Source organism: Stegodyphus dumicola, chromosome 1 (assembly GCF_044657685.1).
Source record: "Stegodyphus dumicola isolate Sdum_Otavi_A_Nest chromosome 1, ASM4465768v1".
Taxonomy (NCBI): domain Eukaryota; kingdom Metazoa; phylum Arthropoda; class Arachnida; order Araneae; family Eresidae; genus Stegodyphus; species Stegodyphus dumicola.
This window is the reverse complement of record NC_140768.1, coordinates 281,500,568-281,528,193: the sequence shown is the minus strand read 5'-3', so window position 1 is coordinate 281,528,193 and position 27,626 is coordinate 281,500,568. Positions and strand designations below refer to the sequence as shown.

Here is a 27,626-nt window from a genome sequence, read left to right as displayed (position 1 = left end):
TATGACTTGAAATATATCACATTATTTATTACTGTAAAGCACGCGATGTTTGTCTGCAAGTATAACTCTAAATAAATGCTAAACTATTGTCCAATGAATCCTACCATATAACGCACAATAATAAATCAATACTGAATTCCTGCACATATCTTTCATTATATTGTCTCACGTAAGATAAATAATAGTAATGTTTTACCACAGTTGTGAGTAGTAACTGATTATAGTAAAGCACGCAAGGAGTATGTTTCTCAGAAATACTGCTTTCTCAAAAGATTTTTCTAAAATAGCTCGTATTTACGTTCCACATGAGAAAAACCACAAAACTTCTTGTACAAATAAAGTGACAAAACGAACTGATTTAATCAGAACAGTATTGATTTTGGAGATTGTGCCCTGATTTCAAACTAAGGTTGCATTGATTTAAAAAAAAAAAATAGTAATTTCCTCTAGCAAATATTACTTTTTCTTCATTTATGATTAGTTGTGAGGGAAGGGAGTTTTTAATTTTTTCTTTCGAACTTCCCCTTTTCTCAGCAATATTAATTCGAACTTTTTTTCTTTTTCTGTACTCCTTCTAGAACAAAAATACAAAGGAACACTGAAATTATAAAAGTTTTTTATAATCACCCCGAAGCCGAATTTAATGTGTTTTGATCAAAAGTGTATTTTTGTAATTATAGGCTGTTATGTCTGGAAAATTAATGAAACGGTGTTCAACAAAGCTTTTTTCGATTTATAACTAAATGCTTTATTAGATTTAGAACAAAACAGATGTTTCAGTGGTCTTTACTTTATTTAACCGATAAAAGCTAGGAAAATTAAATATAAACCCAAAGCTTTCGGTTATTATGGTCGTTAATTTAAAAAAAAAAAAAAGGATTTATTTGAAAAAATTTAGTTCGCACGATAGTGAACGCATTCTTTATCATGAAAATACTATGTTTTTGCACTTAAGATTTAAATTAACAAACATATTATGGTGACTAAAAAAAAAAAAAGATCTGGTTTCTAGGACAATCTCTACTATGAAACTTGGTGGTAATATGCATTTTCTGGAATCCAATTAAGGTATATTTTAATTTTATAACAGTTATTTTAATTCTGAAACCATTTCCTTTCAATTCTTGTTCCCACTTAAAACTTAATACCAGAATGAGTCAAATAAAAGATTGAAATAAAAGTAACAGACATATTAGTCACCATAATATGTTTGTTACTTTTATTTCAATTTGAAGAAAAAATAATAACAAACAAGAATAAAAATCTGAAAGGTTTCAAATGATTTTATATTACGCCCAAAGCGGCGTGTTTTTTTTTTTTTTTTCATTTACATATCGATACACGTTTCGAGAGTATCTGGGCTAATGTTCGTTTGGGCTAAAAATATTTAAAAACAGCCTATCTTTAGAATTTCCGATAGACAGTCTCGCGCGCTGGAGATAAAAATTTTTTTTTCCCGTCTCTGAGACCAGAAATTAATTCACTTTGTAGTGTTCCTCACCACTTGCCTATGATGAAACGTCGAGGAAAATAGTGAACTATGCAGCGACTTATCGCCGAGTTCAAAACAACTAAGGCATAGTCTCGAGAAGGATAAAAACACCCTTTTATTCACTATAATAAAAATCACAGTTGGTCCCTTCTCGGGATTACAGGAAAGTCTCTTCTCGGGCTTTAACTCAAAATAAAAAATAAGAAACTAAGCTAAAATTAACTAAACGAGACTTAGCCGAAGCTAGACACAATTATTTAACGTAGTTGGCTCTTAAATTAAACTACCCGGCGAATATCAGTTGGCACGTATAATACGGCCAAACGTAACAGCTTCTAGAATGATTTAGCCAGAAGGCAAATAAGCGCCACGAGGGACTCCTAGCACTCTGTATTAAAGTAAGCTGAACCTTCCTTAAATACTTTTATCTCATTTGCATTCAACGCTGTTCTAAAAACTCATTGTGGTAGTAATTTTTAAGTGGGAACAAGAATTGAAAGGAAATGGTTTCAGAATTAAAATAACTGTTATAAAATTAAAATATACCTTAATTTGATTCCAGAAAATGTGTATTACCACCAAGTTTCATAGTAGAGAGATTGTCGTGGAAACCAGATCTTGATAATGTATTATTGTATTGCGCAATATTATCATTGCCTTATATCTCCTTTATATTATTGAGCTTTTTATCTACTTTTCTAAGCCTCTTATCATATTTTGTAGAATGCGAGAAGTTTTGCATTTGTTTTCCTAAATAGAAAATAATAATAATAATAATAATAATAAAAAGAACCAAATATTTTATTTTAGGAGTCTTAAGTCCAAATATTTGTTTTGCAGAGATCTGTGAAGGTACTGCAAAATTTCCTTGATTTTCTATACTTTATAAACATTTTTGTAAAACCGAAATAATTTATTTAAAATATTCATAACGTATCTTTCTATAATGCGAGTAAAGTGTTTGAGTATTACTTTTTTTTAAAACGAAGTGCTCAGAAGGTGTTTAGATACCTTTATATATGATTTATTAGTTACAGCAAGACATAAAGGATATATTTCTATGACGAAATAACTTCTTTGAAGAATTTCAAAAGCAAACTGGGTTCAAACCGAGAACGTAACAGCAAATATTTTATATTTTTAACCACTCCAGCAGAAATTTATTTATTTTCTTTAGGTTTCTTTGTTAGTGCCACTATTCATAATAACGTTTATTAGGAAGCAATAATTCGCATACCCAGCATCGTTCCTGACCAAATCCAGAATGTTTGTAGCAGTGGTCTAAATCTTGATTTCAGCTCCCGCAGAGAGATGATGAATTTCCTTCTGAAAGCTTCCAGTGATTTCGAATTGGGATCTGGAGTCGTGGTTAAGTTTGCAGCTCTTGACATATTGCATTCTAAGAATCGTGAATTTCGAATCTGAAACAGGAAATACTGTGGATCTGAAGGCACATAAAGACTCATGGAGTATTTTTTCAAGAGAAGAGGCACGAAGGTGAAGCTGAAACAAGAAAAAAAATATTTTCAGGTTCCAATATTGCCAGCCTTTTTTTCAATAAAATTATATTTATGAATGATGTTATACAAAAGATTAGCCGCTTGCGTGGTCATCCTTCGTCTCACTTGCATTCGATCCGACGAATTATGCATACAAAAACAAAGTCTGAGGAGAGAAAAGGCTAGTTTTAAAAAAATTTGAAAACTTTCAGATTTTGTATTGCGCCCAAAGGGGCGTTTTTTCCATTTACATACATATATACGTTCGAACGCATTTGGGCTAAACATATTTAAGAATAGCCTATCTTTTCTTTAATTTCTGATAGACAGTCTCGTGCGCTGGAGATAAAAATGCTTTATTCCGCAAAGTGTGTTGCCACTGCTAGCTTTGAAATCGTTGAGTTTGTTAATCAAAAATTCGTTAAAGTTTTACAAAATAAGGAATCGATAATAAAACAAATTCAAAATTCGAGTTTCCTGGTGCCCACGTTCTGGTGGAGGATTACGTTATTCAAAATTTGATGGCCCTACGTGTGAATAACGTAGTCCTCCACACGAATATGAGCACCTAGAAACCCGAAATTGGAATTCAAATTTGTTTTTAAATTGCCTATTTCATATTTTATAAAACGTTAACGGATTTTGGATTAATAAACTCGACGATTTCAAAGCAAGCAATAGCAACACTGTACGAAAAAACGAAATTTTATGTCCAGCGCATGAGCCTGTCTATAGGAAATTCTAAATATAATGCTGTTTTTAAATATTTTCAGGCCAAAGTGACATTATTCCAAATGCTGTCGAAACGTGTATATATATAAAACAATTAAATCAAGAAAGAAATAAAAAATATACAGGGCTGAAATTTGGAACAGTAGATTAAATAAAAATGGCAAAAAAGATTAATGTTTCTTCCTTTATCAACATTGTTGTCAAGTTATAAGGTATTTCTCCCACTTTCCTAGCGTGTTTTCGTGGTGTAGTGGTTCTGCACGTTGGGCCGGTATTCCAGAGGTCCGTGGTTCGATTCCCGGCGAAGGCGATTGCTAGTTTTCATCTTTCCTGCTTCCAAAAATCCTAATGTCTCAGTTTTGAAAATAATCTAAATAAAGAAAGAAAGCAAAGATGTACAAGCCTGAAATTTGGAACAGCAGGTTAAATAGCCTCAAAAAAAAAAAAAAATAGTGTTGCTTCCTTTATCAGCATTGTTGTCAAGTTTTGAAAACAACCTAAATAAAGAAAACGTGGTTGCAAAATCTGGAATTTGAAGAAACAGATTAAATGAAAATGGCAAAAAGACACTAAGCAACTAAACCTTTCCGAATTTTAGCCGATGAAATGGTGCCATTTTATAGTGGGAATGTCAGTAAAGTGATGTTGGATTATCGGGTGTGCCGAGTTATTCATTACTCGAATATCGTAATTTTACTGCCTTTGTGTAAAGAACGCCGATTATTGCCAGACAGAAGAATCCGCATTCCTTTTCTATAAGATTAATAGGTAATACTAGGTAATTAATTTTATCATTTTTAATAACTTCTGAAAATTAATAAATAGTTAATTACATGAATTTTAGTTTAATTTTTACTTTTCATATGAGGAATCTACATCCACAAACAGAAGGTCCTGAAGTGGAAGAATGCTCTTCACCTGCTCCGAAAGGCCTGCATGCCAAAGATAAGTGGCCCGTTCTTGAAAGACAACCAGATGTATTAAATGTATTCCTCTTTTGTAGAAAATATGCCCTGTGAAAGTTTTGTTGCGATGAAAGTTGGTTTTTTCCTGCATCCAATTACGTAACGGTTCTTTGACAGGTACAATCTGAAACCCCATACTCCTGATGCTTGACTGAATTGGATCCTGTAAAAGTAATTTTTCATTATAAATACATGCTACTAAATACAAAAAAGGTACATTTTATTTCAAGAAACCTTCTTAGAAATAATTCAGTTGTTTTCTCTGAAAATATTGTAATTTTAAATAAGATTTTAACGTGAGGGATGTTCAACCCTTGTAAAACCCATATAAAGGTACTATAAGTATCAAATCAAGCATCTTGAATTTCCGTTAAACTCAGACATTTTCGTAGTCAATGATATGGCTTTTTCTCATCAATGAAATTTCAGTTTAACAGTTTACACATTTTAACTGCATGTCCTTCTTAAAGAATTGGTTAATTTGTCGGTTACTAATTTTACCATTAGCTTTGTAAGATGCTTTAAAAAGACCATGCAATTAAATATATTAATATAAATCTTTATAATTTATTGGGTTTATTGCATTTTAAGAATTTTTTCTTCCATGCATCATGTCATACATATTTTAATTCTGAATTAACCAATGACGACACCATAAATTAAGCTTATTTCAAACCACAGATATGAACAGGAACCATCCTGCGATTATTTCTGTCGTCACGCTGGCAACATGTAGCAATTTTCTGTCAATTTAGCAACATTTTGGAACTTTCCAGAAAAGAAATTTTGGAAGACATAGGAACGATTTTTCACGAATTTTCCCGAAAAGCTTACTCTTCTCTTTGGAGACGGCCGCCGAGCGGTAAAATCGCTGAACACTGGTAGTTCGATCCTGGATTCGATTTTCAGAGAACGCACTGTTTGCATGGACGGTTTCATGGTTTCTCCATGTGTAACGCATATACGAGCCAGTTTTCCTTAGAAAGTCATTCCACGAAGGCCTCCTTCCCTTTAAGCAGGTAGCCCTCGAGCGCTTTGCCAAAGTTAAATGAAGCAAACCAAACCTAAACCCTTCTCTTTGAGCAAGCGTATAAATAGTAATTGCGTTACAAGATCAAAGTCATGCGATAGCATCGAGCTGTTACTTGATGATTATTGTTTCAGACTTTGCTCTATGAGCAATTTTTGTAATCTGGAATACTGTTCGCATTAAAGCAGAATTTGCATTACCTCCGCTTTCTTTTTGTAATCCTTAGACTATTTATATCTGTTTATTCTGTTGGATAATTTATTTCAATTAAGTTTCAGTTTCTTTCTGTTCTTTGGTGTGGTCATTAACCAGATCTCTACTAATCCATAGCATGCAACACTGTCTTAGATAATTAGCCATAGATCCATGGTTCTAATTTAAAGAATTAATAAAATAAGGTAGAATTCCACTATGCAAAATGTTTTATCACGTGATATATTTAAGTAAATATATAATAAACTTAAATTTTTATAAGCTTTCAAAAAACTATTCGAGGGAAAACAGTTTCCAAAGCTAAATTAATCAATTGAAAAATTAATCTTCATAGCGTTAAAATTAGTCGAGATATGCTTGTTTTAAACTGGAGGATCATTTTCATATATAGGTTATCACAGCTACGCAAGTTAAACTTTTAAATTAATGTATATGATGCCTTCGTATGCTAAGACCTTTTACATCAGAAAGCATTAGTCCATAAGCTTGGGTTTTAAATTAGCATTCATAAGCAAGGTAAATGTCGTAATTTTCAGTCCAAGTAAACTGAGTCACTCAAAGGATCATTTCGGCTATATCAATGCTGCTTTGAGTACGATTGACGTAAAATTTTAAAATTTCAATTTTAAGTCCCATGATATAAAAATGTGTTAAAATTCTATACATGTGCTAATTTTTATTTCATAAAAGACAATAGATAATAAATTATACACGGAAGTGCTGCCAAATTACGGGTACCTCCTTACTAATGAGTTACTGCTCTTTTCACCTTGATAACAATTACAGTATAACGAGACATGGATTCGACAAATCTCCGGAAATTGTCCAAAAGGTATGGCTTGCCTAGTTAGTCTTAGTGAATATTCCATGAATCAGTCAATGACGGTTGTTGATGTGATTACATCGCTTTTTTCTGGTTTATCTCAAGGGTATTTAATAGAGTTTAAATCTAGGATTTTTCGGTGCCATTTCAGCAAGAAGAATTCAACGGAATATTCCTCTAAATAAGTGACAGCCGGATCTGTAACTAGAAAAGCTGTCCTACTGGTAAATTCCGTATTTACCCGAATGGCTGTTGTTGACTGTTGACAGAGATTGGTGGTACCGTCAATTTACTATAGGTTTGTCAGTTATGCCCCACATCCGCCACTATCGACTAAGACAACAGCGGGCAAACGTCCACAGGAGGCAAGTAAAGGGGACTGTATATCTGCAATTTTATTTCCATTGTTCATCTGGCAAAGGAGAGTTATAACACTGTAGATCACGCGATTACACTAAATGGTATTAATATTATATGTGTAATAGCATACAAAAGGATACAGTAATATACAACAGGACACAGCAATGTAAATAGGCGATAAAATGCAATCGAATCCAATGGAATTCACTCAATAGAATACAGTATGTTAACTGCGTTACGTAACCAATACCTGCGTTACGTATATACAACCAATACTTATGCTTGGCGCATTATCGTAGTGAGGCAACCAGTTCATATCAATCCACTCCAGGATCTTTTGCTTCGAAAATCTTAACTGCATCGAAACATAACAAGAAACCTGTACGTTGATTTTTAAATTTGAAGGAAACAAATACCGAGGCACAATTTGATTCATATCGAAATAAATATTAACGTTGTTTTCGCCACACTCTTTCTTTTCCTTCGTCTCATTGATAAAGGGGAATATGAGGTTCTTCATTTAAAGGCCTACTTTTCACACGCAGGTATCAGTTAGCAATTAGACTTTCTTTCTTTATGATGATCAAAAGGACATTCATCTCCAATCGTAGAGAATCCAAAACTCTCCTATTCCAAAGATATCCAGAGAAGTTTCCAATCATGGTTTACGACCATTGCATAAATCCGAAAGAAGATTTCATTTAGCTAAGATTTCAAAATTTAAGCTGTCCTTTTTGGTTTCATTTTCATGAAGCTAATCCGCTTGGAGCATTAAAAAATAAATTTAATTTTCTCTTTAATAAGAATTCTTATAATGTTAAGAAAGCTCTCAATCAACAAAACTCCACGTCCAATTTTATTACTAGGAAATTTATCTGTTAATTTAATGATGGCCATCCCCTTATAATGTAGCATTTCAATGTAATGTTTTATCATCAAAAGTTAAATTCAAGATACATTCGCAGACAAAAAAATGAGACTAAGATTAACTTTACCTGTTCGAGTAGTTCAGCATCTTTTGCAAAAATACCTAGAGTGACTGTATTCTGAGAGCCTACTACATCGCTGACGTTAAAATTTCTCTTCATCAGTAACTGCTTTTGCGGCCACGTAAGCATGCAGAATAGAATGGATGGTTCGATTATTCCAGTTTTAATTCCCATAACTTCCATAAAATCACTGAATATTGCCAATGTATTTATAAGTGTATGCCTGGAAGTCTCTTTTGTTGCCTGAAAATTTAAAAAACAATTTTTTTTCAAAATTTTGATTTTGTATGCATATTGAATTTGTACAATACAGAGTTAACATAAATGAAACAGACACATATCGAGTTTTCTATAAACAGCAGTTATAATAGCATGGTTGAAATACACTGGTGTGCACAAATTAAGGACGAGACGGTTTTTTCAATATAACTTTGTACAAAAGCTTTCCAAATCAACACATTTAATACCGTAAGATCCCCAATACGTAAGGACATGAGTAATCTAAGCAACACTTACTAAAAGAGAAATCAGAGGGATAAAAAGAAGCTTTATTGAAAAAGTAGCATGGAGCGCAATGCGACTGAAGACCGAAACATCCCTGTGATGGGTGTCCAGCAAGAAACATCCGGTCTTTAATAGGGACTATGATCTTCCCTGACTGCTAGGCAGGTTTCACAGCGTTTGCCCATGCTGAGAATGAGGGTGTCAATGAGTTGTTGAGGCATTGCCACCCATTCGTCTTGCAGCGCCAATCGAAGCTCCGGAATCGCTACTGGTGGTAACGTACGAGCTGCCAAGCGTCTGCCTAGAAAATCCCATACATGCTCGATGGGATTGAGATCCGGAGATCGTGCCGGCCAATCCATACGTTCAATATCCTCACTCTCTAAGAGCTTTTCGGCAGCTACTGTGCGATGACATGGTGCATTGTCGTCCATGAAAAGGAACTGCGGACCCATAGCGCCGCTAAAAAGACGCACATATGGAAGAAGAATCTCGTTACAATAACGGGTCCCGTTGACTAATCTGCGTCGAAGATGTGAAGGTCCGTAAGACTACTAAGCATGATGCCTCCCCAAACGAGAACACCGCCACCTCCATACCTGTCCCTTTCAATGATGTTCGAGGGATGATTGCGGCTTCCCCGCTCTCTCCAGATGAGTATGCGATGAGAACTGAATCTGCTCTCCTCTGTAAAGAGTACTCGCGTCCATTCATTGTCTCTCCAATTCCGGTGTTCCCGGCACCACAGAGAACGCCTTCTCCGGTGGGCAGGCGTTAGAGGTACACACCGTACAGGGCGTCGTGCAGACAGACCACCACCGTGCAGTCTTCTGGCCACGGTAAAACGCGATATCGGTCGTCCAGTCGCCTGTGTCGTGTGTCTAGCGATTTCTCCCACTGTCTGCCGCCTGTTTCTTCTGTCCTGTAAGGCAATATTCCGGTCATCTGCGGGTGTGGTTCCTCGTGGACGGCCACTACTAAACCCACGGATAGCTGTTGCTGTAGTTTGAAATTGTCTCCAAAGTCGTGAAACCATGCTGTGAGCAATTCCGAACTCTGCAGCCACACTTGTCACACTGCGGCCTTCCTCCAACTTCTCAATCATTCGACCTCGGGTAAAAGCATCCAGATGTCGTCTAACAGATTGATTATTCGCCATTTCTCGCTGAGGCAGCAACTCGGTGTGATTTTAACTGCTATACGGCGTGCAATCTCTTTGCCAGAAATACTGATCTTACACCGACAACATGCTTTATACTACTCAGACACTCCCCCATTACGTCTACCTGCATATCTGCGCATGTGCTACCGTACATCACCTTACTTAATCTCCTGATTGGTCTTTCTGTCCGCTCTGCCTCTTCGTTCAGCTGATATGCTAATTTTTCAACTTCGTCCTTAATTTTTGCACACCAGTGTACTTTATAGGATTCCAACTTTGAAGTTACAGCTATGTGTGTGGAACCTTGAGAACTGGTAAGCGAATAATCGCTTTAGCTCTGGAAACAGAAACGTAAACTCAGGGTTAGTTACCCTTTATTGCTCAAAGTAAGGGTTAGCAGATGGCCCTTTTCTCCGGACGTACAGAAAAGCCTCCACTTGGGCTTGAACTCAAGAGTACTAATAAAATCAAGCTTAACTAATGCTTAACTAAAAAGATATAGCCGAAGCTATCAAAATTCTGCAGGAGTTGGCCCCTAAATGCTAACTAAACGGCGAAGCTATCAAGGGCCTGAAATACGGACGAACGTAGTAATAGCTTAGACAGGGTGTAACCAAAATGCAAACGCGCGCTAGTCAGAATCTCTGGCTGTCTAACGCAGTGGAACTTCGACTTAAGTACTGCTCTTCCTTCATTTGCATTAACCGCGATTCTAAAAACTATCTGGCAGGAAATTTGTAAGCTAAACTTAGAAGGGACAAGAAAGTAGCTTTAACTAAAGATAACTGTTAAAAACTTAGGATAAACCTTAGAACTTTCACGGTTAGAAGAATATATTCTCAAACTTACATGACTAAAATACAGAGATTCTATATGCTACCGTTTTGTAACACGATAGATATCAATGAGACAGTCAAGCTCTTGTCGAACACATGCAAGCATTTCCAACAGTCGCAACAACTGCCGTAATGCGTTCTTTAAGATTACCTAATTTGTTTAGAAAGGGGAGGAACAAAAACTTAATATTAGACCAATCCAAAATCAAGATATATTTTCATCCCTACCGTGTTCTCTTATAAGCTATATTTGTTGAATTATAATAGTTATCGTACGACAGTAACAGAATTTGTTTTGTATATCCATCAATACAAAAATATTTTCCTACCCTATAAGTGCCATATTTAGGAACAGGTTTCAAGAACTCTCATGTAATGCTGACGTCACATAAACAAACGAAAGGAGAAGATTGTAAATTTGAACAATTTCCCTACAAAACAATATTAAATGCTTATCAATGTAAATAAACATTGTTATATTTATAAACATTTTTCTACTTCTTTTATGTTAACTTTGCAAATTCCACTCTGAATAATTTTTCTGGAGAGTAAAGGAAAATAGCTCATTCACATAAGTATAAAAGTACATTAATAACAATAAAATTCAGTAAGTGATAAAGAATACTAAGTGAAACTAAACATTGTCACTCATCCTGTAATAGTTGGACAAGAAACATTAATTTTACTTCAAACTGTGGGATTTACACAATTATTAACCACTTTTAACATATGAAGCTCATGCATATATATATATTCAAAACATTTAGAGAAATGTTATGTTGCATGGATGAAGCTAGCCATAATAGAATTTGGTTGTAAAGGACATTTGCATTCTGTCTAGGTGATACAGTATATGAAGTAATATCACTCAAAACAGCACTATTGTTGTGCAAACGATATTAAAGCACCTTTTGAACACTCAACATGATATCACATTTTCAGCATTACACTTTTGAGCAAAGTAGCTTTCTTGATCAAACTAGTGTATCTTTCATCAAAAATAGATTCCTGTCATGCTACAATTATGTTCTCTGATTCCCAGACGTTTTCCAGAATTTTTATTCCAATGCTTTCTCAGTTGCTTTACAGGGGTCAAAATATTCAGACTCCTCAGGCTATCTAAGAAAATGCCAAGGCTATTCTATAGCAGTTACCAAAAGATGAATCCTTACGTTCTCACCCAAAGAACTTCCAAATTCCAGATGGTAACGAATTATCATTCACCACACTTTTAATTCGAAAGCCATTTGTAAGACATTTTAGAATTTTTGGAGCAAGGAAATGAAAAATCAGCTACAATCTTGCGTGGATTCGAACTCCGGATGTCCCGATTGTTAAATGGATGGGCTTCCAACTACGTCACGAAGACATGCTAGGAAGGAGAAAATTAGAAAATTTCTTACAAGCTTTCAGGCCATTAAGGCTATCAGAAAAGGGATTTATACCATAAATTACGAATTAACCTGATTTCTAAAATAATAACCAGCATCTTATTTAATGAAATTAAAATTATGATTCTAGTGTTAAGTGGTATTTTGAAGAATATGTTCTAAAAAATGTCAAGGCAATTTTAAAAGAAACAAGTTCCGTAGTCTTAGGAGGGTTTAAGTTAAGTGTATGAACACACTTTGGCTCTTTTAGGTTATTCATTTCTGTTCTAATGCTTTCTAGTGTTTGGGTTGGTTTCTGTTCTAAACCAACCCAAACACTTAATTTCTAAAATTAATTTAATATAATATGGTAATTTAAAATTTCAGACATCAATTTCGAATTTCTGGAATGTATTGTTAATTAACTCAAACGAAATAAATTTTCTGTCATATTTTAGACAAAATTGCCAAAGTTCTCGTATGATTTTATAAATTACATTCAGAACATACCTGTGAAATTATCACTTAGGACAAGTATAACTTCAAAATTAGATCAATCGTACGCCTACGGTGAATGTAGATTTCCTTGCGTTCTAAACTAAAGGTGATTACTATCCTGAAAAACCACCTTATTATCCACTTACAACCACTTTATTTATTATTACCTAGCTTATTGTAAAAAGTCATAATTTAATACATTTTTGTGCAACAAAATGGCATTTTTTGATATTTTGCTTAACCGGAAAATACTCTGAAGCTCAAAAAATTCCTCATAAATACTTGTATTTGTAAAAATCATTACTTATCACTTTTGAAGTAACATTCATTGGACCCACATATTTGCTTCAGCTTTCCGGATTTTGTTGGAAAGTTGGCCCTGAGGCGACTTCACTCTTCGCTGAGAAGACATGGCTTATTCAATCTTTTAGAACGAAGTACATTTTCACCTTGATCGTTTCCGTTGTCATGCCACGACCAGAAACGTTCTGTATTTGGGCCTTGATACTAACATAACATCAGTGGACATCGAACTTTACTGGTGCCATTTATCGGGTAGCATCATTTTTGGCAAATCTAAAACGCAGCGATGTCCAACAGTTAATGTTCAGCTCTCCAATGCTTTAGTCTCGTAGGCTTTAGTTCTCGCATTTAAAGAATTCTGCTCGCATGAAGCAGACCCGAGTTCTGTACCTTAAGCCACCGAGGTCTCTCGCACTACGCTTTTGATATCGACCCATAAATGTCGCCATGAGCCAATCCCCGCTTAAAGCAAAGAAAGCATATTTAACAACGGCGAGCAATAAATCAGTCTCGCTCCGCAGACTACCACAAGTTGTCTTTCGCAATATCCCATGAAAAGATCTACGGACCGCAATATTTTTCTGAATCCACCGTGACGGGAATTGTGTATCTCGATATGCTCCAACTGTGGATTCTGCAGCAGCTACAAGATGACCTGCCCAGCTTTATTCTGCATCAGGATGCTATATCACCATATTTTCTGATTGAAATAGAGAACCATCTCGATAGTAAGTTACGGCAAAGCTGCAATGGTCCCTCATCTGCCCTAGACAAAGTACTCCAAGAAGATCCCCGGATTTAGACCCGGATTGCGGGGGGGTAGTAAAGTATCGCGTGTATATGCCTTCAAGTCCAACTGTAATGTTAATTCGTGTCTGACTCCAAATTAAGCAACTCTGTGTTAAGCAAATACTTTATTCAGGATAAAAGCTTTACCCTTCTACAGTAATATAGCCCACTAGGTGATGAAATTAACAGGGTAAAAGAAAAACGCTTCAGTCACTTAGCAGCCAGCATCACAGCAGCTTAGTCAGCAAATAGAACTGAAAAGTACAAGAATATTATTCAATTTTAAGATGTACACTGCGAATACTCGAGCCGTGCCGAGCCGGCAATGATCTTTACATGATTTCCGTTACTTACACCAACGACCATGACTGAAGCTGCTATCATCAGCAACGATACAGGTATGTTACACAAATTTGACAAGGAATTGCATTAGGGGCCTGTTATGCTGTGTAATAAAAGGAAGATATATTGAATATTGGCGAGAACTACATTCAAAACTTTATTATGATACCTTTACAGGTATGGATCTTTTAAATAAGTACATTAATGACATTTTGCATAGAATAGCTTTGAGTTCCCGGCATTAATTTTGACTTATCCTGAATCAAGCCATAAAACTATCTTGATAAAAGAAAACATTGGTGAGACGGAAAGGGAACGTGGGCAAAAAGAGCGGTTGTGGCGTGACCAGGGATCTGCTTATCATCCGCAGAACCCAAACTTCTTTGATAAAAATGCGCTATTGCACGGAATGATTGATAAATGCTTAGAAACCATTTACAACACGAACAAGGCTGTCCCTTAAAATGTCACCTTATGCATATGCTCTTTCCTTCTAACAGCCATATTCAATTAACGAAAATTTCACGCTCCTCACACGGTGTTTTCGTACATTTTTTGAACAGATGTGTATATTCACTCTATGTCGTGATTAAAATGACATACTAAAGGAACACAAAAGTTTTATATTATACCCTAGATAAGGAAGCCGTAAATGCTTCGATCCTGGTAACCCAGTTGGCTTAATAGCGAAACATTTAATTTTATAAAGAAAATGTCAGTCAAAAGGGGAAAACTGAGAACCATTAAAAATGTTAACATATGGTCTATTTTTTGCTTTTCTCTGTCCTGCTTTCATATGCATCATTTTAACGATTTTTCCCATGAGATACTAGATCAGTTTAAAATTAATGTTATGGAAAGAATTTTATTGCAGTTTTATACTTAAATTTCGCATTACCTTATCTTGAAATGACTCGAATGAATCTGCATCTTCCATAAGAAACTGTGGGTTTCTTGAAGGCGGTTTTATAAGACAGACATCAACTTGCTGTTGGAGTACTCCCTCTAAAATTTCTGGTGAAGAACTAAAGTCGTAAGATAATCCATTATAATCCTATACAAAAAATAAATAAATAAAGATATATAAAAAGATTATTATTTGGATATTATTGGATTACAAAATGGAGTAGGAAAGAGATTAAAATGTAGTTACATGGGATTTCATAACGGGTCGGATTAAGCAATTAGAAGAGCTGCATTCAGCCGGCGGGTCATATTTTGTCCACCTCTCTAATAAGGAAAACTGGCTGGTGTTCCCGCAAAAACAAACTAAGCAATCAGCCCGTTCGTCTGTGTTGCCATGTCAAGATAAATCTAATTGTTAACACAGCTGGTAACAAGCTACCACAGCTACCACAACTGGTAACAAGTTATCGATACTTTAGTTTGTAAATTTTCACTTCAGTTATAACCCAGTCAGATGGCCTGCAGTTGCAAGTGTGGCAAACAGTCGCACTCCCTTTACGCACTTTCAATTCTCACCCGGACCACGTGACAAAACCTCCAAAGTCAAGCTTCTACAGGGGCCTAGCATCAGACAACCGGAAAACGTTAATCGAGGCTAATCAACTGAATTTGGAACCTGGATCATAGAACTTAGTTGTAATTCAATAAGAGCGGACAAATAAAGGCTGTTGGATTTCGGTCGGTGCTTGTGTAAGTAGACTGCCCCCCTTCCGTGGTCGAGACTGTACTTTGGCAGTCTCGACCACGGAAGTATAAAATCAGTCTTCACAGGACTATAACCATCGTTTATTCGGTATAGTTTCAGCCTCGGCAAGGACCATGTCCTAGAGTCTTGTTTGCTCCTTGGTTATGAGGATGTTACATGGATAGATTTCGAAGGTTGTACTTGAGGGTTTGGCTCCCTGTGGTCAACATATCGGGATAGACTACGATTTACTATGCTCTTTTCATTTTTGGTGGATTCGCTGCCGTCCACCTCTGACTTATGTGCAATTTCTCAGAGATACAGTCTCAGACATGCAGTCTTATATGATACATACGGTATCATATAAGTCCCACTGGGTTTACCGGAAAGTTATGCCTCCTTCGATCGCCTCTAGGGGGGTTGGAGCAATTAATCGTGTATGTTAACTCTAAGCTAGGTCTAGGAGCCTTTTCTCCCTGATGTACTGTAAGTAGAGTGCTGTTAGAGCTGTAACGTCGAAATTTAGAAAATAAATGCTTAACAAACCACCTTTAGATAACCCTTATCATATGATTAGTTCGAATACTATGTTAAAAGCAAATTCATTGTTACTTGCTTTTAATTGCTTAATTAACTCGTTAATTTGGCTCTTAACAATTTAACTCGTTAATTTCTAACGAGTTAAATTGTTAAGAGCCAAATTTCTAGACGAAATATGAATTTTGTGCAATTGTCAAAAAATTTCAATGCAGTTAGTCAAATTTTTCAACACTCCTCTTCTGTCTCAGTATTCTTCTTTCAAAAGATTCCCTGTCATTGCTTCAAAAATGTAAACAATTAAGAAAGCATTTAAAAAGTATTTTTTATTGTGCAGGCAACGAGGAAGACAAGCATGATTCTTTTTAAATATAATGGGTCATTTATATCTGCTGCTGAATTGCTTATCTTAAAGTTTTCAATTTGATATTATTTTTGAAACACTCTCATGTATATCTGCTTTGTATTTAGCATTTTCAGTTCGTTCCGTTGTACTTTGATTCTTTAATACATTTCAGCCTAATATTTCGTGCCAGTGACAAAAATATATTGTTTTAGTCAAAAACCCTGACTTCTAATAAAAAGAAAAAAAAACTGATGTGGATACCTTTCCCTGTATGGCCTATTGAATTATACACATTTTTGGCTGCACTTCATTTAAATTTATTTCCTCGAATTTTATTACAGCTATATTTCTCATTCATTCAATTCAATTCTTAGTTCGCAAAAATACATAAAATCTCAAAACAATTTCATTAAATACTGTAAAATACAGAAAAATCTAAGACACCAAATACAGTTTTAAAAAGATTAGAATAAAAATTAGAGTTTTTGCGCAAAAACAAGCAATTCGGCAAGCGGGCAAGAAGACAAAATTTTCGATGCACAAAACTGAAAGCTTACTTTTGTCACACTCGGCAAAAAGACACTGAATTTGCAAAAACTGACTTAATTCACTATTATCCTAAAACTTTCAAATGTAAACAAAAGGTCGCTTCGTTAGACTTAGCGACACTTTTAAAACGTTGATAATTCTACAACTACTGCACACAGATTGTGGCATAAGAGCCTTAACCTGACCTTAAGAATAACATATTTCAATCACTATTAAAGAAAAAACTGCACAGTTTACCAACATAGGAAGAATAATAAAAAATCTGCAACAACAATGTGACAAATATATATACTATATTCCCACTCTGTTTACCAGGCTCGTTAATACGTATACATACTCGGTGAACGTATATATATATGCTCGGTAAACGTATATATATATATATATATACTCGGTGAACATATATATAGAGAGATATACGTTTGATATGCCTGATTGCCCTGTATGGCCTATTGAGGTCTATTTTTGCAACGAAAAATAGGAGGTGCAAAACTAGATGTTGTAAGAGTCCCATACATAAAATTTCAACGTTCTACGCCCATTCGATTTTGAGTTATGCTAGACACATGCGTACGTACAGATGACACCAAAAAGTCTCTTTTGAATACATTTTAAAATCCGTTCTGGGTGTGTGTGTGTGATTATGGCAAAGCCTCGAGGGCTATCTGACGAAGGGGAGGGATGCCTTCGTGGAGGACTTTCTAAGGGAAACTGGCTCGTATACACGTTACACATGCGGAAAACCACGAAAACGCCCATGCAGCCAGCCCGTTCGCGGGATTCGAACCTCGGACCGAACTACCAGTGTTCAGCGACTTTACCGCTCGGCCGCTGGTGGGCCCAAATCCGTTCTGGGAAAAAGATTCCTTTATTTTCTTCGTACGTACAGATGTCACGCAAAAACATCGTTCCAATGGATTTGAGAGCGGTAAAAATGGGTATTTTCTTCGAAATATGATACTCGAAATTTTTCGCGATTACAGTACTACCTTTACTTCGTACAAGGAAGTAAAAAATAAAAAATGGTCTGTCATTTTTTCGGACGTGAAGAATATCTGTCACCTCCGAATAAATTTTCTGCCACCGTTGAGATAATTTCACATCCGTGGATCATCCATCACATTTTTCTTTTGAAGTCATATAAAACTGAAATAAGGCAAATACGTTCTGTCATCACGTCAACATGTAAAAGTTTATTTCACGTCAATCTAAGTCATCCCAGCATCATCAAAAAGAACATTTTTTACTGCCGTTGAATTTTTCAATGACACTTAATAACATAGGTATGTAAACAGAGTAAAATTCGTTTAAGTAGGTCTCGTTTAGGACGCTCACCGGTTTAAAGTTCATTTAAAAAATGACCAGATATTTTTCTATTTTGATAATGTTAAGTATTTTCGCATGAAATATATTTTCTTGAAAGATTTTCCTGCTTCAGAAATTCATGCTAAAATTAGGAGAAATTCCCTTGCCTCCAGAATTTTTTGTTTTTTTTGTTTTTTTTGTTTTTGTTTTTTGTTTTTTGTTTTTTGTTTTTGTATTTGTATTTGTTTTAAAGAAATTCCTTAGAATCGACTTATTTCCTCAATTTGAACTAGAAATAGATGTTATTAAACTTGTGATAGTTTTTTCTATTATTGACTATACCTCTAAAGTGAACTCATGCCACTAGCTATCATTAGCTATCATTATGATGTTTAGTAAGCTGAGCTCTGATTTGTTTTATTGTATTATTATTGGATATGCAAAAGACGATGGTTTACATAAAAGTAGACCAATAGGCCCTTTTCTTCTTTTTAAATTATATCCTTCCTTACTGATTTATTACACAATTTTTTATAAATACTCTAATTAATAAATAAAAGCTTTAATTAATGAAATATTTGAAAAATATGTTAATTTTATAAAAAATTTGCAGTCAATTTTATTCTATTTTACGCACTTAAGTAAGTAAGTAAGTAAGTTTTAAGCACTTAAGTACCGTAAAGTAAAATTTATTTAGCAAAAGTCTGTAAAGATTTCCTTGGAATTAAAAACATTAAGCTTTAAATGAACAGTTTAATTGAAAACAAAATTTAATAAATTTTAAATGAATTATTTGAATTTAAAATTAAAATAAAGGGTTTCATTTCAAAATTATTGGTAAAATCTAGTCTTACATTGTCAGAAAGTTACTATGTTGAAAAAAAAAAAGAAAAAAAAAAGGTTATTTCTGCTTTAAAGATACTTTATGTCTCCTAAAAAGCATTTTTAAGCGAACTCTGCTGCATATGGAAATATTTTCCCCAGTTTTTCAAATATACAAGTTATTTAAACAGCTTCTCTTGTTAATAAATAAATAATTAATTCTTCTCTTGCTAATAAATATTTCAAATATCGACAATTCTTCCCTTTTTAGGAGAAATTATGGCCTTTTAATGCCAAGAATACTTAAAACAAAGATACAAGCTTTCCACATTTCACAAAATTATGTATTTAATGACATTTCAAACCTATAAATCGTTGCATTTTCAATCTAGTTCAAATTTTACATGAAAGCCATGTCAAACGTCCTTTAGACAGCTGGCATTCTAAAAGTGTACATGTTATACTGTGTTCTCAACGCTAAGTAAACAAAATAAGATTTTTCTTTTTATTTCGTGTGTGTTATACTGAAACGTTATGACATTTATTAACTGGTTCTTACTAAAAAGTTATAATTTTAGCAAATTTCTTTCCCCCCCTTTATTTAAGCGCAGATGCATGTATACATACATCACTCTCTGAATATTGTAAGGATTATGTTAATTTTATTAACAGTTAAATTTTGAGTTAAACTTCCTTTCCTATCGCTTCTTAATTTTAACTTACCACTTCCAGAACGTAGTTTTAGAATCACGTCTGAATGCTAATGAGGAAGAGCGGTATTTAACCGCGAAGTTCTACTGTCTTAGCGAGAGAGATACCAGATATTCTGACTGCACGCATCCGCCTTTTTAGGCTACTCTCTCGTAAGCTGTTATTTCGCTCGGCAGTACTTTAGGCCCTTGATAGCTTCGCAGTCATTAGCGTTAAGGAGCCAACTCTGTTAGAATTTTGATAGCTTCGGCTATATCTTTTTAGTTAAGATTAATTTAGTTTATTTCTTAGTCTCTTAAGTTGAAGCCCAAGTGTCGGCTTTATTGTACTACTCCAAGACGGAGTTTAGTTAAACTTAGTTGGAATAATAAAAGATTATTTCACCCTTCTCACTTATTGTTTCCTACCTCATTGATTGAACTCAAGTGATTATTCGCTTACTAGTTCTTAAGATTCTTCACATTAATCTGTAACTTAGAAGTCCACAGTGGGGAATCCTACAATATAACTTTTCCTGCGAACTTCTCTGTATAGTTACCTAGCTGAACGTAGGGATTACGTCACTAATACGCTATGTGTACGGCAAAATCGAGTTCCGCAAAATTTCTATGGAAATTTTTATGCAGTTTAAATTGCGCCAGATCCCACCGGAGCCTGGCTCCAGTACTTCTCAGTTTCTGGGAGAATTTATGATTCTAGCCAGAGCCCACCAGAGCCCTAAATAAAACGGCACAAGGGCTGCACTTCTTTTATGTAAGTGAAACACAGTATCAGGGGACAAATTTTATTTGAAAAATAAATATGCTTAAAAAATCGATTATAACTGCCGAATGCAAACCTGTCTTTCTCTATCACTCTGACATACGTTAGGTTTTAAGGAAAGAAAAGTCCCCAATCCCCATGTCAAAGACTTATCCTTCATGCTGTGCAATGAATTTGTAAGAGCGGGAAATGTTTTGTTTCAGAAAGTACTAAAAGTGATTACCTTGGTCGTGCACATCCAACACTAGTGACCTTTCACTGCACAGCTCCTGCAGATTTGAATAACGTAACAAAATACGGAGAACAAAAATTGTCACTTGCGCAGACTTTTCGTTTGTTCTCATGTTGTTATTGGATAGGATTCGGTTGAAACTTTCTTTCGCCAGTCGCATTAAGCTTTACAGTTAGAATTCTATCGGCAGAGCATTGCAGTCAGAAAGCGTTGGACTCTTCTCTCTTTGTTTTCGAAGCTTCACTTCTCCATTAAAATTTCTTTCATTACTGTATAGAGACATTAAGTTATATCGAAGAAGGAACGATGAAAACTCAGCAATGCCCTCGCCAGGACTCGAACCACGGGCCTCTCGAATACGCGCCGAGCGTGCTGACCACTACATTACGAAGGCATGCTAAGAAGGAAATACCTTATATACTGCCCTTTTTAAAGGGCGAATGGAGTTTAGGGGACCCAATAGCCAAATCCTGGTGGTGAAGAATCGTCATTCACCACCTTTTAGTTCGGGCACCACTATAGAGGCATTAGGTTATTTTGGAAGCAGGAAAGATGAAAAGTGAGCAACGCCTTCGCCGGGACTCGAAACACGGACCTCTCGAATACGCGCCGAGCGTGCTGAAAACTACATTACGAAGGCATGCTAAGAAGGCCGGAGAAATACCTTATAACTATCGTATAGTTTCTAGCATTATCTCTATTTTCATTACGCCGATTACAGAGTTGCGACGCAAAATCGCAAAACGAAAACAATAGTCCTTCAGGAAAAAAGCCCCTTTGGACTAATAATACGTTTAATGTTTGGCAACGTTATTTTTTGTCCAACGGGGCTTTGTCCCTGAAGGACTATTGTTTTCGTTTGGTGATTTTGCGTTGAAAACTTTAAAAGGCTGTATTACTCTTCAAATCGTTGCACCAAATACTATCGCCCTGTATTATATTTGAAGAAATTAAATAATAAAGAATCTGCATAAATGTATGTATGTTTCTCGCATTGTGATAAAAACAAGGGTACCTAGAGCCATCAAACGTAAAAATTTAAGGTAAGATGAAAAAGAAACATATAGGACGCTAACAGTAAAATTAGAAGTTTTTAATAAAAATTAAACAACCTGCCAAGAAATTTTTTTAAAAAAATGATTTTATGGGTTTGCGTGCCCTTCAGACTGAGCACTTCCTCGTTCCTGAAGAAACTGTATGGAAGATGTTTCCTCTTTAGGCAAGTCCCAAATTTTCATATCCAGGGCAAATACAATAATAATAAAAACACAATTTATCGTTACATCTTTAGAATTTTCATTCACGTTGCCAATTTTAAAAAGACATTATTTTACTTTTTCTTAAAAACATTAACATTATAACTAGTTTACTCATAAACACTGGCGACTTCATATGAACGAACCAAACTCTTGGCGAGTTTAGCAAAACATTTGGCACCAATTCCGGTATCAAAAACAGAGCATTAACCAAAAAAAAGGGGGGGGTAGGAGAAAATTTGAAAAGGTTTTATCTGATATTATTCGCTGTGGGCCACCTTTAAATTTAATGTACTTCACTTATTTTCTGGTTTCAAAATTAATATTGTCGATAAAAATATAATGTTTATTAAAATAACTTACCTAAAAGATAGATTTTTTATTTTAAAAAAAAAGGTTATCATATTGCTCTTCTATAAAAGTTTTCTTTCTCGTTTTTTCTTGGATGCTCGTAGAACTTTTCTAGGGAAAACCGGCACATGTTCATGCTACTTATAAGGAAAACTACGAAAACCAAACAGCCAGCTCGTTCTTGCTGATATTTGATTATGGCAAAGTACACGAGCACTATCTGCCTAAGGGGATGGATGCCTTCGAGAGGTCTTTCTACAGGAAATTGACTCGTAGCCACGTTATAAAACGTCCATGCAGTCAGCCCATTTCACTGAGATTCAAAACTGGATCGAACTACCAGTGTTCGGCGATTTCATTATTCGGCAGCTAATGGGCGTTCAGATTTGAAGCTGGGTCAAAATACGAATGTTCAACAATATTACAGAAACACGTAAGCAAGTCCTATAACAAAACAAAAAAAAAAAAACCTCGTGCAAAAGTAATCGTGCAACTGAATTTTTGAAACTAATGCAAATTTGTTTACAAATGATTCTATTGCATATTTTGGCTTACTTATAATAATTATTTTCAACCCTTAAATTTCTGTAACCCTATACCTAACAAGGAATCTTACTCCGTGTATTATATGCTGAATTTCTAAAAGTGGAGGCCCCTGACGAAACTTGTTACGGAAGGCTCCTTCTAAATTTTTTGATGTCGTAAATGCCCCTGATGCAAATTATATTTCACATAAAGTATTTAAGCATTTAACAACATAGTTTAATACATTGCATTCAAAGTTATTGAAGAAATTCATTTAATATTTTTTGCTTCTATAGATTGATATTTTTTATGCGTTTCCACAAAATATAAACTAATAAATTTTAAACTAAAATCTTGTTTTTTCTAAAAGAAACTGTTAAAAAAATAAATAATTAAACAATCTGTAAATTCTATTGAGTTTACTGTAAATTTCATTTAAATTACCATGATACGACCAAATTAATGTAGTTAAATTGCTTATCAATTCAAAAATAAAGTATAAGAATAAAATGTAAAATTTAAAAATTCAGTTTTTTTTTTTTTTTTTCAAGCTATAGAAGAAATTATTTCTTTTTATGTGTTATACTTCTAATTCTACATATTTAAAATATAAAAATGAAAAGCTGCGTAGAATACTTTGTATTTTAAATACTATAAATGAAACGGAGGTTGCCAGAAAAATGCAGGTCCGTTGAATGTGTTCCGTTTGCTCCTGGGAAAATGAAATTCTAGAGATCAGAGAAAACTTTAAAATTTTTGTAGAGTGACTATTAACTATAAATTTTGCTGTGTAAAAAGAAGTAACAGACATTCCAGTCTCGGAAGTTAGTTTCATTGCGTTTAACGGTTACTTGAAATATTCTGTGCTGCCTATATTTTCCTCAAGTATTAATCATGCATACAGAGGCTACCTAAATGCTAATAACAACAAGTTTAACATGCCCATAACCCCGACAGCTTGTTGAGTATTTAATATTAGTATCAATTAATCACATTTAGTGGCATATTCAATAATATCTAGAGGTTGATATATGGAAAGCAATTTCACCTTTCACTTCAGAAATGCATATTAAACCTTCATATGTGCTTGCTTCGCTAAATTTCTAAATTTCATATGAAATACAGAAGTTTAGACTGATCAAATTGCTTTAATAAAAATTTAATTAGAGGAAACTTTTGTACAATGCCAGCGAGCAATAAAATCCGGCTTTCTAAGCAATTTATGGGAATCTAATTATTCATTCTTGTGATGCAGTATGAGAAATATAAGAAAAAATCTTGTTTAATAGAGCTTGCATAAAAGTAGTGATGGAATTAAAAGTACTTTAATCCTTTCCGGCACGCTACCTTTTACATTCGGAGTTTGGATTAATTTTTTTTTTTTTAAAGTAGGCAGTCTAATTAGGTCTAGATGAGTACAGAAGTAAAATTTTGTGAAGATAGCACTTAACGTTTTAATTCTGCGGGTGTGCCCAAAGTGGCACACTGATTGAAAACAGCTTCGAAAAGAGTGCTGAAACGAGCCTTGTTGTCAATGAACTGACCGATGAGATGCGAAGAAACAAGAATACAGATTCTCAGTTGTCCTAGATTATCGGTGAGCCCGGTCTGGGCCCACCTAGGGTTCGCCGTTTGATTTTAAGCAAGATTTCAAGGTAAAAATTTAAAACTAATATAGAATAAGGAGATTAGCATACCGCCAAAAACATAACATAGAAATTTCTTTTTAAACAATTCCTTTTATACCCTAAAAAAAATCTAGGCGATTTCATTGAAAAATGAGGGTCTTAAAAAACTAAACATGGCTAAAATATACGGACTGGTTTCTGTTGAGCTGCCATCTAGTATAAATAAAGGAGGTTCAGAGTAACCTATAAATCCTTTTTCATTCAATTTTTCTGTGCGTACAGAAGGAAATTTTTAGGTGTGTCCAGACCGGAACACTGTGCCGCAAAGGGTTAAAGTATCACGACTAGATTTTCTAGTCCTACTAAATTTACTATTACTATACTATAATTTCGAAGATTAAATATAACTTTCTTCTTCAGATACAAGCATGAAAATGAGAAAAATAAATATTTGCATATGTTAGAACAACAGAAAGAAATTCGAGGATTTTTATCTTTTTCGTTATTTTCACTCCGGCAGCTAACAAAGAAAGTTCTAGTCAACCTTTGAAATTAAAGTGCTGCGGGTTTGTTCGTGTTGCACCAGTTTATACTGCTTTTTAAAAAACAGTATAAACTGGTGGAACTAAATATTAAAAACAAGTATTTACAACTTGTAAAAACAAGTATGTAAATACTTGTTTTTAATATTTAATTCTTCGGGTCTTCTATTTCTTACACAAAGATGTTAATTTAACACGTTTACCTCCTATATTTGCCAATATTTTCCTAATTGATCCCAGCCAACTCTAATTAAACTGCGACTTTCATTCCAAACTTTCATGTAAAGTCAGCAACACCAAATGTTTAAAAAAAGTGTAAGCTGAAAGCTTCAGGGAACAGTCCAACACTTCGAAGAGTTTAAAATTCTAAAACATTAAAAAATGTTTTAAAGATTAAAATGAAATTGCAATCTTCTTCTTGGGTACTGTTCTGTTATCGGGACCGGATTCAAATATCGCCAAAAGCTGACGAACTGGCGAAAAATTCGAAGCATAAAAATAATCGCCAAAATATTTACCATACGGCTTAGTTGAAGAAAAGTCCAAGGTAAAAAAATAACATAACATATATTCATACAATTAGAAATTTTTAATATAAATTAAGCAACTTACCAAAGAAATTAGAAACAACAATTCGATTAGAGAATTTACCGAATTAAGACTAACTGGAGGCATGAAACTGCGGATATCATTTAAAATGTTTGAAAAGATTTGCGTTTTAGTACGCTGATGTCGCCATATCGGATCGCTAATTGGATACGTTCAGTGTCGCGCACTGTCTCATAACTTTTCAAAAGTTTGAGTATGATAACTAGTTATCGGATCGATAAAATTACTCTTATGGCTAACGCAGTAATGTTCAAATGCAAGTCTTCCTATCTCCATTCCGGTGCTTCTTTTGAATTGAAGTAGAACTTCATTTTATGGTTTTTGGGTGCTTTATCCCAGAGTGAACGATTCCTCATTCCTGAAGAAATTGTATGGAAGATGTTTCATCATTAGGTGAGTCCCAAATTTTCAACTCCATGGTAAATGCAAGAATAATAAAAACAAAAGCGAATTTAGAATTTGTATTCTCGTTGCGAATTTTGAAATGCAATCTTTTTTTTAAATGTAAACATTGTAACAATTTTAGAAGTAAACATTGGCGACTTCATATTAATCATTCGCTTGGCGAATTTGACAGAATATTTGGCGACGACTCTGGTCCCGATAATAGAACATTTTGTAGGAAAATGTCAGTTTGACACATAAAACAACTTTAATCTAAGCAGTTATGACAGGGATTAGTTTAAAAAATAGTCCCCTAGAAATTAAAGATTTAGAATATAAAATCTTATATTTAAAATGAGCTTCTCAAAATGAGAAAGATAAAAGGCCGGAGAAGCCTTTATAATTCAATGTCACAATAACTTAAGGCCACGTGGACATGTGTGCGCTTATTTACGAAAAATAAAATTTTGTGCATCTTGATTTAATTATTCAAGATATATAGCTGTACATTTATTTTACTACATTATCATACGAAATATTTCTCCATGCCTTCGCTGTTTTCCTAACCCCCCTCACTTAAATAAATTTAATTTAGCAGAAAGTCCTACTTGTTAATAGCAAGATTCACGGGGCTTACTAAGCATTAAAGAATTACAGTTTAAAAATAATTACCTGCATATAGCTAAAAATGAAACATAAATATCAACAGCTTTAAGATTACTTTTAATGCAGAATTGCCAACAGAACCTTGGTCTTTATATTAACTTTCAAAGTATAGTAGGGAATATAGTTACTTGTTTAATCAATTGTGATAAAGCACGCGAATACTCTCTGCCTAAGAAAACGTGATGCTTTCGCGGAGGACTTTCTAAAGAAGACAGATTCTTATTCATAAAGTAAATGTTTATGCAGTTAGCATGCTGACTAACATTTGAAACGCGGGTCATGCTATAATCCAAGTTCAATGATTTTAGCCACTTAGTCTCCTAATAGCGAAAGAGCGATAAATTTGATGAACACTAGTAGTTCAACCCGAGTTCAAATCCCGGCGAATACTTTGGCAGCATGTAAGCTTTCGTGGTTTTTCCCGTATGTAGTGTGAATACGAACCAGTTTTCCTTAAAAATTACCTATTTGGAACGTAAAACTTCTTCAAGCGTATTGTTGCTTTCGAGAACTATACTCATCTGCTGGTTTTAGCTGAATCCCTAGCTATAGTCTCCAATAGAATTGATGGAAAATATGAAATAGGAAGTCATTCATGGAGGTTTCCGTCCTGTTAGGCAGATAGCCCTTGAATACTTTGCTATAATCTAAATAACTCTAATCTCGAACTCACTGACCGCTAGTGAGTAATATTTACTTAGTTATTTATGAAATGTAATTTAAAAAGGCTTCTGTCACACATGCATTATTTATATTTTTCTGCCTACTTTGATAGCCCTTAATATACCTTACGTACTATGGGATATTAAAATGCGTTTTATTCTAAATATTGAACAATATCTG

At 34.5% G+C, this 27,626-nt stretch overlaps 1 protein-coding gene across 5 annotated transcripts in view; it reads right to left on the bottom strand.

Annotated features, from left to right (window-relative positions):
- The window catches only part of LOC118192397 (ribitol-5-phosphate transferase FKTN-like), a 116,989-nt gene that overhangs the window by 8,096 nt on the left and 81,267 nt on the right, over positions 1–27,626 (bottom strand). For 3 of the 5 annotated variants that reach the window (XM_035363354.2, XM_035363353.2, XM_035363352.2), the window contains exons 2-5: positions 14,806–14,961; positions 8,110–8,346; positions 4,580–4,851; positions 2,730–2,995 (exon numbers count right to left, since the gene is read on the bottom strand). In XM_035363354.2, coding sequence (XP_035219245.2) covers positions 2,730–2,995; positions 4,580–4,851; positions 8,110–8,346; positions 14,806–14,961 — 931 coding nt within the window. Of the gene's footprint in view, positions 1–2,729; positions 2,996–4,579; positions 4,852–8,109; positions 8,347–14,805; positions 14,962–15,060; positions 15,088–25,736; positions 25,815–27,626 lie in introns of those variants that run through there. The other 2 variants (XM_035363355.2, XM_085807805.1) reach the window with 2 other exon arrangements.